This window comes from Diabrotica undecimpunctata, chromosome 5 (assembly GCF_040954645.1).
Source record: "Diabrotica undecimpunctata isolate CICGRU chromosome 5, icDiaUnde3, whole genome shotgun sequence".
Classification (NCBI taxonomy): domain Eukaryota; kingdom Metazoa; phylum Arthropoda; class Insecta; order Coleoptera; family Chrysomelidae; genus Diabrotica; species Diabrotica undecimpunctata.
The window spans coordinates 20,713,445-20,729,346 of record NC_092807.1 but is presented as its reverse complement, the minus strand read 5'-3'; the positions used below and the strand labels follow the sequence as shown (position 1 = coordinate 20,729,346).

Below are 15,902 nucleotides of genomic sequence, written 5' to 3'. Positions count from 1 at the left end.
TATTTGCGAATTATCAAAAATTTCAAGTAAAGTTATGTCGTCCAGTGATAGTGAAGAAGTTACTGATAACACTAGTGATACCAGAAAAAAAAAGGAATGTTGCTATTTGAACAAACAATTCAAGGAAACTACCCCATTAACAAGGTCATTCATATGTTTCTAAGAACAAAAAATACGTTAATACAAAAACTGTAGGATCTGCGTGTGGGTAAGTATAACTAAACTATTCAGCCGAACGTCAAAAAACGAGCAAGCCACAAATTTACAAGGACTCATGGAAGCAAAATAAATCCAAAGACATCGCGTAAGAAATGAAAGCAATCAAGAAAGAAAATCAAACTTTTCATACTTTATTTTAAAAGGCTCAAATAGAATTTCTGTATGCAAATAGGCATTTATAAGTATTCTTGCTACATCTCACTGGCAAGTTCAGCGCCTGAACATCCTACTTTTGGCAGGTAAATCACCAAACGATATTAGAGGCAGACATAATAATAGACCTCGTACATTATGCCATGAATGGACTGAGAAAATTGAAGAGCACATTCAGACGTTTCCTGTAAAACTTTCACATTATTCCTCCAAAACCATTCGGTATATAAATGCATCTTTGAATGTAAAGAAAATGCATAGTCTGTTTGTTGAAAAATATGCAGAGTTGGAAAACTTAGTTAATTAAGAATTTTATTTAAAATACTTTAACGAAAACTTCAATCTTAAGTTTGGGAGACCAGAGATTGATGTAGGTTCGGAGTGTGAAAGATATGGAACGAGATGTTAACGAGATCTTAACGATAACGCAAAGAGAGCAGTTGCAGTGGAACAAAATGTTTCACAAAAGGCGAGGGAAGAAGTTTTATAATAAAATTAAAGACGTGCAAACCCTGTGTACTGAAAGACCGGAACTGATGTGGTTAGCATTTTATTATATGCAGAATATGCCACTGCCGCACATTCCAGTCCAGGAAATCTTTTATTTTAGGTAGCTCTATGTATTCGCATTCCAAATACACAAACTCAAAGAGAATACTGGTCATTTTATGCTTACCTTGAAGGTCAAGTTCAGAAGGGCACAATGAAAAGTGCACATTCCTTAATGACTACATTATGAAAAATATACCTCATGAAATCACAACTACATTTGTTTTCAGATGAATGTGCAGGACAGAACCGAAACCAAACAATGGTTCGTTTCCTTTTAGCATTACATGCAACCAAGAGATTTAACAAAATATATCATTATTTTCCAATAAGAGGCCATTTGTTCTTGCCTTGTGACCGGGATTTTGGTTGTGCAGAACGAAGTTTTAGAAAACACATGATCGAATTTATACTCCAGAAGAATACGAGGACTTAATAAGGACTTCCAGAACAAGGCAACTATTTACTGTAAAGCAAATTCGATACACTAATATTATTGTTTTTAAGAATAGGTGGCATGATTACTATTAAAAAACGTTTTACTCTCGAGGTACTAGTTCCAACAAAGAAACATTTGCTGCGTCAAACTATATGGAGTTCCTGTATGACAGTTCAAAGCCGGGATATGTTAAAACGTGGGAGTATATAGATGGTTTACACTCCCATACTTTTAAATTGCTCAAATAATCTAAGAACAATTCACCTTTGCCCACTGGTAAGGCATATAAAAAACCCGTTCCAATTAATGAAAAAAAAAGGACATCGAGAAGTTAATGAATGACTTATACCTAAGATGAAGTATTGGAATTCTATTACCACATCACATCATAGAAAAAAAAAACAAATTCCAAAAATATTGTTTAAGTGATTGAGATAACAGTTTTGATATTATGCGAGATGATATTTGATATTATTTTGAATCAAGAAATGTTTACCTATTTCTTTACCTAACCTAACCTAACCTATTTCTTTTCGTATATAGGTTTGAGTTAAAAAACCATACAAGTCCATCCTCCATTTTGATCTGTCTTTAGTAGTCCATTTTATTGTTTGAAAAAACTACCATTAAAAACACATTGCAAAGTAAGAGACCTAAAACTTTTCTATGCATGCCGATAGTCTATGTTGAGTAGTTTCAGTGTTAAAAGATTTTTATTAATTTTCTCGGAACGCAGATTTTGGACATGTACGGTTTTCGAACACACCCACTCAATTATTGTGAAGTAGTAAAATTTCTGATTCAACCGTACCGTTTCAAGAAGAAAATGTCAAATGTTAGTAGTTCTGATTTCTTTCCTAGGTGGCGTCGTTACCTTGCTGGGCAAACGGTGTGACTTGTCATCACAGCCTTTTATATAGATAGATGTGAATGCCGAAACCAAAACATACTACCAGAAATATATTAACTAACCTATGTGGTGAGGTATATGATACCGTTGACAACGACGTTTTGATTAAAACAACGATGCATGCGTTCACTTATAAAGTAAACCAACAACTTCAAAACCTCATTCAATGTTTTAAAGAAATTTCTACTGAAATGAATGTCGCACTAATTTTCAATAAAAATATTGGCGCTTATTTTAAACTTACTATGGTTTCCTCACCACACCGGCACCGGGTTAAAAAAAATATTCCAAGCGCCCTAACTATATTCTTTCCGAAATCCTCCTGTTGAGCACACAATTGATAGTAGAAGGAAGGCAAATAAAATAAGTAAATTAAAGTCTCTTTATTTAGAAGCAACAAGAGGAATTATTTATTATGACTATTGTTGTGTTTGCCGAATGGAACAAAGAACGTTAATAATTTGGTTTCTAAAAATGACTTTATTATAAAATAGTTTGGTATTAAAGTTTACTGAAATTTGAACTTTAGTCTAGAATATTGTTTTGATTGTAAAATATTTTGTGTGACTTTGTTCTATTCAAATCTAAACAGTGGGTATGACTCAAGAAGACTTATAACTGATGTCACATTTTTTTGGAGATAAAGTTAAGACGATCTCGCTTAACTTATCTATATGTGACAGCTGTCTTTCATGTGCCTGATAATGGTGATATACAAGCAATAATACCAACGAATATAGACGCTAATAGAAGCGGACATCCATCTAATTTTTAAATCGAAGCGTTTATATTTAATTATACTTTTTTTTACAATAAATTTCAGAGGCAAGCGTCACGGAACTAGCGCCACAAGATAGTGTTGTCACGGGCATCGTCACAAAATAGCAGTTTTTTACATATATTTACTACTCTGGATATATTAATTCGTTTCTAGTCATCATATATGTAGTTTAAGCAGGTTTAAATTAAAAACTGCATAAAAAAAACCTGATTAAATATAGACCTTAAGTGAGAAGTAAAAAATTAAAATAACATTTGTTATTAAAAGATTCGATTCGTAACAATTGTTATAATTTAAAAGTCATAAATTTAATCCGATTAATTACAAGATTAATTTTTATATTTCTCATACTACACTTTTCAACAATTGAAGTGGATATTATGAAAATGTGTATTTTATTTTTTGTTCATAAGGTCAAATAGAAGGATGGAGTGATATAAATAAAGATTTATTCTTACTTCGTATTTTTATACAGATGACCCGAAAGAAAGAAATTCTTTAAGAAAAAAAAAATAGAAAATAAACAAAAATTGTAAAATTAACAACCTAAAATTTCTATTCCTACTCAATTTCTAATATCCCGAAAAGAAAAATTATTAGTGTGTGGGTCCACATCTGTGTCGCTTTAGTGCTCTAACTCTATTTGGAAGAGCTCTTATTAAATTATTGATGAACTGCTGCGGTATACGTTCCCAAATCGCACGTAAAGTATTGGCCAACTGATCTAAGGTTTGGGGCGATTAAAAGAGCCTGTTTTGTTGCCTAGACATTTTGGCCCAAACATGTTCAATGTAACTCATATCAGGTGAACACGGTGGCCACTCCATTCTTGTAATGCCTATTGTAATGAGCTTCTATACACTCGTTGACAATTCTCGCACGGTGAGGGCGAGCATTATCATCAATCAGAACAAATTGTTCGCCTATTGCACCAAAAAATGAAACCATTATTGGTACTATGACTCTGTCTCGATATTGTGTAGCAGTCATTGTCTCATTAATTAAGACGACTAAGTCCGTGCGACCGACAAAACATATGCCTCTCCACCCGCAAACGGATCCACCTTCAAAAAGAGTGGTTGGAACTCTCAGATTTTCATTGTAACGCTGTCCTCTTTCCCTCCATACCAATATTCGGTCATCAAAGAGACAATTCCTCTATTTTTCGAAATTCCACTGATAGTGTTCCATCGCCCAGCGATATCTGCATGCACGCTGCTCCCTAGTTAGTCGTGGACGGGTAGCGCGCCATCTAGCCCTTAAATTAGATGCATGTAACCATTTTCTGACAGTTTTACTGGAAATCGCTCGTCCAGTAGCATGCCTGAAGATACTGTTAATTCTGGAATCCATGAATGTTGGGTTTCTTCTTGCCGTCAGAACTACAAAACGGTCTTGCCGACGAGTTGTAGATCATTCTCTTTCTCCTCCATGCCTGTATGTTGCAGATCCAGTTGCTACATACCAATTCCATGCACGTCTTATCACACTTTTAGCCTCATAGCAACCTTTTGTTGAGTTATGCCTTGTTGAATCCAACGAACTAATTGCTTGAGCTGCACTAGTTCTAAACGTCTTTGCGGCATAATGTTTTTATGATAAATAGATTTCTTGACTTATTGACAACTGGTAAAGCCAATACAAGAACTTTTATACGAATGATATATTCATGTTTGGAACAACATGTCTCTTTGTACGAGATAAGGGTCGATAAGAATAGGGAGAAAAAAACCACATGCAAAAAATATTGGCAATAAAGATAGCATATAGAGTATAGTACAGGCACTTATTTTAAAAATAGTTTTATATGTTAATTTTAGGAATTTTAAAATTATCCACTTCAATTGTTGAGTAGTGTATATTATTTATCTATGATATTTCTCGTTTTAAACTAACTTCATATAAATACTATTACTATTTTTAAACATATTATTTAGTATTAATATAATTAATTCAACTATCAAATGATATTTATTTATATTTAATAATTAAATTATTATATTAACAGATGGCGTTAGAAGCAAATACATAGCTGCAAGCATGAAAGCAATAAATAAATAATAAAATTACTTTATTTAATTTTAAATATATTATTTACATTTTAAAAATACAAAAAACATAGTATGAAGCTTCACGTTAGTCTACAGGACTGCTTACTATTCCACTTTTTTTATATATCGATTCCTTAATTCGCAAACCGGCCAACTCCATTTGAACAAATTTCTATCTATCTATACAAGGATTTTTACAGCTGTTGCCGCCTTCCTTCTTTCAGCCAATGTCTTCAGTCCTTTCTGTTCTGCCATTCTTCATCTCTAAGGTCTCGTCTTTCCATGGCCTCGTCCACTTCATCGCTCCATGATCTTCGGGGTCTACCTCTTTTCCTCCTTCCTATTGGGCTCCAATCCAAAATCCTTGCTATCCACCTTGTATGATCTGTTCTCCTCACATGTCCATACCAAATTAAACGTTTTTCTTCGATGTAGCTGAGTATGTCTTGTTCTACTGCCATTCTTCCTTTTATCTCCTCATTTCTGATGCGATCCATTTTTGTCACTCTGCAGCTTCTTCTCATGAACTCCATTTCAGTTGCTGTGATTTTGGACCTGTTTCGTTTATTTATTACCCAATTCTCTGCTCCATAGGTCATTATACTGCGTACCAAGGTGTTATAAATTCTCTTCTTTGTATTTCTGGTAATCTGTCTATCCCACAGTATCCCGTTCATTTGTTTAATACATGTTCTTGTCTGTGCTAATCTGCTGGTTATCTCTTGCTCGGTGGTTCCATTTTTTGAGAGTATGTATCCTAAATATTTGAATTTGTCAGTGCCGTTAATTACCCTATTATCGTCCATTTTTTAGGGCATAAAAAATCGTAATATTTTTTATAAGCTACTGACGACAAAAATTACAATCCAGTTGGTAGATAATATCGTTACCTAGTATTTTTGTCAATAGATAATCGTTTATACAATGATCCTTACAATACTAGGGCATTTTAAGCAGTTATCCAATTTTCTTTTACAGGAAAAATACGTACCATTGGAGTTATCTGGTATGCACCAGAAATTAATTCAAATAAAAATCCATGGGTGATTATAAAATAGGTTTAATTTAAAACAAAACAAACGGAATTATACTTATAATTATGATTTATAACGTATTTCTAGTCTTCATGAGGAAGGTCGTCATAATATTTATGGTAATTTTTCTGCGTTCAGGGTACAAATTTGACAACATTTATAGCGGTATTGTATTTATTCTGGAATTTTTCCGTTGGTTGAGTAATTTGTAGTTTTCAGAAAATCTAATCTTATAAAATATTTCTCCAGAGCTCGAATTTCGGTAACCTGAAAAATAAAGATAGAAAACACAGATCCACTATAGTCAAAAATAATTAATACGATTTACTAAATAGCAATACCTTAGGATTTTCCTTCAGTTTTTCTGGTTGTATGGAGTAAAAATTTAGCTGTTTAAAATTCTTAAAGTAGGAATAGTTTAAATATTTAACTGTGTAAGGTTTTGATTCTTTGCTTTCCTGAAAATGGTAATGAACTCAGCTGGAACATTAATTATTTGATTTTTAAGTTTTTTCTCTATCATTGCGTGCATACTGACGACTTCCATTTGTGTGTGGCCCACTTCCATTTATTTTTTTTAATAGTCAAATTGTGTAGCAAATCTAAGTTAACGAGAACGTTGCTTAAACTGACGTTTCGGTTCTGATAACAACACGCATCAGTATCTACGATTATGTGCCTGTCGTGTTCTGTGTCTTCTCCCATTTTTAGAATTACTTTTTCAATAAGAAAGTTTACCAAAATCGTAGCAAATTCATCAGAAAACTCATTCCACAGAAAGCTATATCCACCACTATGCTTCATGTCCTAAATGCACCAGTTATGAACGCAGAATTTGTCTTATAATAATTAGATGATATGGTGCAGCGTGGCGCTAAAAGTATAGCCTGAAGATCGGCAGTAAATACAAATTCTCCCTTTTTCTTTATCAGATTCCTTCTCCATTATTGCTTCATTTTATTTACTTATGTGCTCTTCATAAATTTCTTTTCCAATATGACCCAACGTGTATCCATTAAAAAATTCGCAATTCGAAGTCTTTCTTTGGTTTAAAGAGAGATATTTTTCGTAATATAAGAGTGTTTGTAACAGTAGTAATAGATAACGTCTTTTAGTTTTACAGGACATAATAATTTGTGTTCATTTTGTAAAGTTGTTGCTGGTTGCACTTTTTTATTAATGTAACAAATATCTAGAAAAAAATTATTTTTAAATCTATCTATCTATATATATATATATATATATATATATATATATATATATATATATATATATATATATATATATATATATATATACATATATATATATATATATATATATATATATATATATATAGATATATATATATATATATATATATATATATATATATATATATATATATATATATATGTAAATACTTTTTTCTTTTTGGGTGTGGTAGTCAATAAAAAATAGAGCTTTGCTAAGGCGTACTATTTATTCTGAATCCAAGCTTTCGGTGGTTTTTTGCCACCTTTATCAAGGTCTACAAAGAAAATTACTATGAAGTAACAAACTGAATGGTGCCAAAAAGGCTGTAAAAAACTATAAAAAACTTACCCGAATGTAAGATTCGTGGCATAAACAACAACGTTAAATAACATGATAAAACTGAGGTTGCAACTAAACTTAAAAATGTTACTGTTAAAAAACACTTTAAAAATTACTAAAAACGTTACAAGTTAAAAACAAAATGTAGGACGACATGTTGAAAACAGTCGTCGTTGCAGGCTTGATTTCAGTCACATTTCACGAGCAGAAAGAGAAAGTGAGTGGATAATTATTGTTTAAATAGTTTGGAGAAAATACAAAAAACAACTTTGAAAATAACGTCTAACAGAATACTGTTAGTGAATTTTTAGTACTGCCAACTGTATTACCAACTTGAAATTAAGCGGGAAATTAAAAATGTAAATTATAACATAAGCAATCGAAAGAAAATAGTATTTAGTACTAAAGTCTGCTCGTGAAATGTGACTGAAATCAAGCCTGCAACGACGACTGTTTTCAACATGTCGTCCTACATTTTGTTTTTAACTTGTAACGTTTTTAGTAATTTTTAAAGTGTTTTTTAACAGTAACATTTTTAAGTTTAGTTGCAACCTCAGTTTTATCATGTTATTTAACGTTGTTGTTTATGCCACGAATCTTACATTCGGGTAAGTTTTTTATAGTTTTTTACAGCCTTTTTGGCACCATTCAGTTTGTTACTTCATAGTAATTTTCTTTGTAGACCTTGATAAAGGTGGCAAAAAACCACCGAAAGCTTGGATTCAGAATAAATAGTACGCCTTAGCAAAGCTCTATTTTTTATTGACTACCACACCCAAAAAGAAAAAAGTATTTACATATATTTTTTCCAAACTAGTCAAAAAACTTTGGACTACTTTTTCTTATATATATATATATATATATATATATATATATATATATATATATATATATATAGATCGGTTTAAAACGTTCTCCTACGTCTTTCGATAACCAGTTGCCACTCCTTTCAATTCATCCATAAGTCTTCTCCTATGTCTCTGTCTTTCATATCTCTATTGATGTCTTCTCTGCAACTAAGACGGGGTCTTTCTCTTTTTTTTTTCTACCGTGAGGGGTCCACATTAAGACTTATTTTGGGAGACGTTCTTCAGACATTCTCTGTACATAACCGTACCATCTGAGGTGTTGGGTACCAATATCGTCTACTATTGTATATTTTACTTTGATAATTTCTCTTATTCTGTTGTTCGTTACTCTTTCTAGTCTAGATGTTCCAGCTGAACGTCTCCAGAAATCCATTTCCGTTGCCTCAAGTTTTTTCTTGTATCTTTCCTTTATTTGCCATACTTCACTACTGTAGGTAATTATACCTTTAATGATTGTGTTATATATCTTGTGTTTGTTATTATTAGAGATTGATTGATCCCAAAGGATACTATTGAGAAGGGAAATTGCTTTTCTTGCTTGGTTGTTTTTCTCCTCAATGGTGTCGTCTACGTTGCCTTCTTTTGTGATAATCATACCTAAATATTTATATGTGTTGCAAAGTTTGATTACTTCTCCATCTTCCAATATGAGATCCTGTTGTTTCCCGCCGATACACATCTACTTGGTTTTTTGGATATTATACACATCTATTTGGTTTTTTTATACTCCTCGATTAATTTTCGAGTCATATACTCAATATCTTCATAATCTTGTGCTATCACTAGTTGATCATCTGCAAATGACAAAGTAATATGCTATTGTTGTTAATCGGCATTCCCATATTTCTACATTTGCGCTTCCACAGTTTTAGAGCTTATTCTAGATAAATTTTAAATAAGGTCGGGGAGAGACAGGAGCACTGCTTAAAGCCTTATTTATTTGGAATTTACTTGACAGATTATTTCCAACCTTTACCTTTGAGTTAGCATTAGCGTACAGTCCCTTCGTCGCATTTATTAAATTCATGCTTGTTTTCTCTAACGCTTCCCATAATTTATAATGTGGTACGCTATCATAAGCCTTTCGTAGGTCTGCATACAATAAATGTACTTCTTGATTAACGGCTGTTTTCTTTTCAGTAATCTGTGTAATGCAAAACAAATTGTAAACAGTATATCTACCTGCCCTAAATCCTGCCTGTTCTTAGCCTCTAGGTCATTATATTCGCTTTCTATTTTGTTTTTAATTACTTTTTCGTATATTTTACTGATCGAGTTTGTCACGGTAATGCCTCTGTAATTGTCACATTCATCCCTTCTGCCTTTTCTGTGTATAGTGGATATGAATGATGTCTTTTACTTCTCTGAGGTTGCTATTACATTAATGTAGTTTTGGAACAGTTTGGCTAAACTTGTATATAGTTTTGTTGTACTCTGTTTAATTAACTCTGCAGGAATGTTACCTGGACCCGGTGCTTTGTTATGTTTTAGAGATCTACATACATCTTCCACTTCATTCGTTGTTATTCGTATGGGCGAAGTTAAAATATTTATATTTTGTGTTTCGTTGCTGTCTTTAAATTGTGGTCTATCTTCCCTTAGGAGTTTCTTAAAATATTGGTCCCAGTTATCCATTGCTATTGTGGACACTATATCTCTCTTCTTATTATATCGTAAAAATTTTAAGACTCTCCAACTTTCTGTGCTTCTTCGTCCTCCTAGATGTGAATTTATCATGTTACACTTTTATTGCCATGCTTCATTTTTCTTCTGACATATCATTTTTCGTACTTTAGCTTGAGACTCCTTGTAGATTATTTTATGCGTTATATTATTTGTATTTAAGAATTTTTGATACTGGTCTCTTTTCTTTTTTATTTCTTGTTCTATTTCTTCGTCAAACCAATATGGAAGTTTTCTTTGATTCTGGATTTGGTATCCAATGGCTTCTGCTGCTGCCTCCTGGAGACACCTTTTTATGTAAGTGTAATGTTGTTCATTATTATTAAATTGTTTAATTTTCAACTTTTGATTTAATCTATATCTGTATAGTTCTCTCACGCTTTTTGTACTAAGCTGATTAGCTTACGTCTTCTGTATTTCTTTCTCCCTTTCATTTTCTTCTTTTTCTTTTTTAGGCTTATTTACTCCAAATGTGATCTTAGCTTTTAATAAGTGATGATCGCTTCCACAGGTAGCTCCTCTCAATACTCTTACATCTTGTACAATCATATTTGTCTTTTGTCGTATGATTGTGTAGTCTATGATTGATTTTAGCTCTCTCGTATTTTGCGTCCATGTGTATTTGTGTATGTCTCTGTGTTGAAAAAAATCCATTTGCAATTTTCATTTAATTTTGTTCGCACAATGATATTAGTCTGGTACCATTATCATTTACGTGGTCCTCTCCGAATTGACCTATAACTGCGTTATGCGGTTTTTTTTCCAATTCTACTGTTTAAGTCTCCCAAGATGATAATTTCTCGAGATGTGCCGACTTTTGCAATCTCTAAATTCAATTTTTCAAAAAAATCGTTTTTAATGTTTACTGGTGCGTCATCATTTACTGCATATACACCCAAGATTGTGCATTTGTGTCCTCTAATCGTAAGGTTCATTTTTATCATTCTCTCGTTTATGGCCTCCCAATTTATGGTGATGTCTGTGATGTCCAATTTCAGCTTACTCATTTCATACATTATATCATTTACTTTAGGTCTAAAACCTTGCACGTTCCAATTTCCGAAATTAATACTCCTTCGATCGATTCATTCCGAGGCGTTTTGCTGGGTTTCTTAACATTTTAATTCTGAAGTTATACTTCTATACGCGCATTCGACGTTGAAAATTTGTACGGACGTGAATCGGCAAAATCATTACATATGTAAGATATAGGTAAGAGAGAGACAGAAGACATATTTTATCTCTCTTTCTCTCTCGAGAATAAAAATGTTCCTTTTGTAAATATATTTAATATTTATTATTATTATTATTTTTTTTTATTAATATTATTATCAAGGTAAATTAAACATATGCGTAAGTAAGTTATGTATATTATCATTTTTAAATAATTATGAATATTGCATTTTAATTTGTATTGTATTATTATATTGAATTATGTTGCAGTGTATTGTATCGTATTTTTATATTAATAACAAAATAAATAATGAATTTTACTGCAGAGTATGTGTAAATTCTTTTTTGCATTCAACTCCTTTCATACATATATGAAAACAAAAATATACATTTTCATCAAAATAATAATTCAATCCTTCATTTACTATACTCCTATTACAGGTCAAACGTTGTTTATATACAGCAAACAATGCACCATATACCTACATATCTAATTCTGTTTCGCTTTCTTCTCTCTCTTACCTATAGCATTACAAATGTAATGATCGTGCAGATTGGCTCCCATATAAATTTGTAACGGCGAACGCGTGTATAGAAGTATAACTTTTACCGGCAGTCCCACTGGACTGCCACACCGTTTTTTTTTCTGAGTAACGGGGAGTTTGCCTGATGCCTCAACCCCCGACTTGGAGGGCCAGGGTTTAATTTTGGAGTTTTCCTTCTCCTAGATAATTTGCTTTCACTGCAGCTTAAGAGCATCATCTACCCTTCGTCTGTAATCCTAGACAAGGAGCCCTTACAGAGTGCTATCAACCCGGCCAGTTAAACCCTGGTTTTTTAGAGGTGTTACTCCTTTATCCTTCCTCTTTTGTCCGGTTTTGGGACCGGGTAAAAGGAGAGGTTTCTAAAATAAATATTTATACCTTGTATTACTATCCAACTGTTTGTCCATATTTTCTTTCCTTATATTGCGTTTTAACAATTCTTCTGTCATAAATTGTGGAACGATACCCGTACGTAGTTGAAACGCCTAATAAAATGACCGATTTAGGTGAGTTAGCTGTCATAACGTTCTGAAGAAAACGGAGGTGACTGGTTTTTGAATACCGATTTACACAGAAACTTGTGGTTGTATTGGAGTTGTTGTTTTTGTAAATCATGCGGAATTAGAATTGTAAAACAACTGCGTAAAAAAACTCTTTTTGATGAAACCGCGCAGTCACTTATTTACAAACTACTTTTTTGTTTCAATCAGAAAAGGCAACTTTAGATATTTTCGTATGTAAATGCCGCTTGGTCGTACGCATAAAAAGCTTAAACTTAAATCAAGAGATCAAATTCTAAGGTGTTTCGATCAAAAAACAATTCTTGATCGTATTTAGTCGATCTCTAAAGGAGAATTTTAATACTAACCGTGGACAAATCTTCCATTTAATATGTGCGTCTATCAGCGTCCATATTCGTTGTTAGTACATTGACATCTTATAGGAGGGATCTTGGTCCTACAGAAAAATGAAAGCAAATGCGCGACAATACTGTATTGTAATATGTTGGTGAAATCGCGCTAGACTTGTTGCCGATATAAACGGATATAAACGGTACATGGTGGATAAACAAAAAAGAGTAACAAAACAAAGATCTGTTACAAATGGTGACAAATTGATGACAATCAAGAGGCGATGTGAAAAAAACAAAATAAGGCGGAGGAACTAGGTGAATGATATAAATTGAGGTATGTAGGAAAAAGTAATATTAGGAGTGGAGTTTGCATAATTGGTGACAGAGAAAACTTCATTACCTTGGTCACATTATGAGATGTGACAAATACCAACTGCTCCGACTCATATTAGGGAAAAATCAGCAGAAGAAGGAAGGTAAAGATATTCCTGACTAATATATTTAAGTAAATAGTTCAACACCAGTAATAACCAATAACCATCGAATAGATAGTACGAATAGATTTTATGATGGAAGCGGCACCTAAAAAATACGAAGGTGACTTTAAATTACTGTAGACAAATCTTTGTTACTTATGACATATTTTAATTAAAAATAAAGATAAATTTATTATCTTTTTCTCATTTTATTCCCAGCATATAAGTCTATAAAAACATAATGTCGGTTTCTAGTTACAATATTAATTTATTTACGTAATACTATTATCATTTTTTTCAGAGCTTGGATATAAATCAAATTGGAATAATAAGAGAAAATGATCAATTTATCTTAAGTTGTGTAGCCAGGGGTTCACCAACCATAACATTTCGCTGGTTTAAAGATGGAACTTATATTAACGTAACTTCCACCAGGTATGTGCTTTTTATTAATAACTATGTTTTTAAAATTTTGTTTCAAAAATGTATTTGAAATTTTTATTTTTTCATCCATAATTGGTATTAGATTGTAATAACTAGCTCCAGTAGAATAATATGTACCTATTCCATATTGTAATTCATAACAAGGTCTGATTGGACAAATTCGAATGTAATTACGTTTTCGAGTTGTTTCTAATTCTGTGTGTCCGATTCTTCTCGATCGACGGCGATAAAATTAAATGTTGAAGTAATGGAGTAAAATATAGTTTTATTAACAGCTACTGAATTATTACACAATAGTTGTTGTTGAGGTAAAAATTTATAATAGACTACGTCTCAAACTAGTCCCGAAGCTATATTTATAATCTCACTAAAATGCTACTATTCATCAAATAAGTGTATTGCCCTCTACATAGAACAAAAACCTTTGACCTTTAAAAGCTGGCAAATATAATTTGAACCGAGGAAATGATTGCAATCATTTCCTCAATACATATTAGGCAATCTATAGTTTGCAGGAAGTTGAACAAACTCTAATTAAACTACTAATCGATATGTTTCACAATTATATGCAGTATAACTATATAAATTCAGGAAATTAAGATTACTGTGGGATTAGAAATAAATGGACTAATTTGTGATCGAACATATTGAAATAAAGTTATATTTACTTGTATGTTAAAAGTGTAAGCCATATCAAAGAATTCAATTTTGGTCATGTGGGTTACTGTTTAAACAACTATTTGGTATGTAAATAACGAGAAAAATGAGGTTTTTTGAAATAACTTGAAGACTATGTTCAGTAAGTGTTTCAAACTTTTTTTAAGTACTATTAGTTAATTAGGTATTTAATATTAAGTTAATAAAAATGGTCAGTTTGAAGCTCAATAAAAATAAAATAAAGTAAATCCAAATTGGTTACCAATTTGTTTAAATAATTGCAAAAACAGTAACACCTGAAAGGGAAAAGCTAAGGAAGAAGAAGAAGAAGAAGTCCATGATACTCATCGAAGGTTATACTTTAATAACTGCTCTTCAAACCAGGGTGGAAGTCATCGTTTTAGTCATTTTTGCATGGTAATCAGATAGTTTGGTTTCGAAGAATATATATTATAATTAATCTGTAAAAAAATGAAAAGTTTTATAAACGTAATAAATCTGATGCTTATAATAATAACATAACTAACAAAATTAATTATTTAAGGCCCTCAGGTCGAAAATGACAAATGCCGATATGGATGTCGAGCTCAAGAAACCATCCAAGATCTTACCGGGGCTGCCAGACATTTGTTGCAACTGAATATAAGGAACGGCATGACTCAGTAGGAAAAATCCTTCATTAAGAAATAGCCATCAAACTAAGACTTCTCCAAACAAACCATCTCCCATATTATTAATATGTTCCTGAGAGTATACTTGAGAATGACAACTACAAGCTATACTAGGACCGCATTGTGCTAATAGACCAAACTGTGGTACATAATAGGACCAGATCTCATACTAGTTAATGAACTAAAGGAACAAACAACACTAATTAATGTGGCGATACCCAACAACAGCAATCTTCGTGTTTAACAGAACGAAAAGGTCGACAAGAACAGGGATCTGGAAATTCAAATACAGTGAAGAATGGAAAGTACCCAGACAATACCTATTATTCTCTCTACTACTGAAGTTATTCTGAAGAACCTCTTCAAAACGTAAAAAGCTAGGTCTGAATGAATATCTCTACAAGACCATGAAGAAAGCTGTACTACTCTCAACGTCTAGATGTGTACGAAAATTTTTGGGAGATACTCCAGCATACCAAGTCACCTAGAGCTTGATAAAACGGAAAGAGTCCCACTAGAGCTCATATATTTGGCTAGTTGTTTATTTTGTACTGAAAAAGAGGCCTTTTTTAGGTCAATGAAGCAAATTTACCCTATAGTGTGTCTATTATCATCCATAGCGTCATGCGATATCTCGTATGTCACTATTTGACAAACAGTGTGACTTGTCGTCCTAGCCTTTTATATTCGATCTGTGGAAGTTCCGAAGAGCGACACCTAGTGGCATAAATCAATCAATAATAACTTTTTGAAAAATTTAAATGGTTAATAAAAGGTTAATAAAAGGTAAACATTGCATGTAGTAAATAAACTTAAGTAT

General features: G+C 32.3%; 1 protein-coding gene across 1 annotated transcript in view; it reads left to right on the top strand.

Annotated features, from left to right (window-relative positions):
- Positions 1-15,902, top strand: part of LOC140442111 (uncharacterized) — a 274,067-nt gene that overhangs the window by 223,731 nt on the left and 34,434 nt on the right. The window contains exon 8 of the mRNA XM_072533189.1: positions 13,612-13,745. Within this exon, the coding sequence (XP_072389290.1) occupies positions 13,612-13,745 (134 nt within the window). The remainder of the gene's footprint in view (positions 1-13,611; positions 13,746-15,902) is intronic.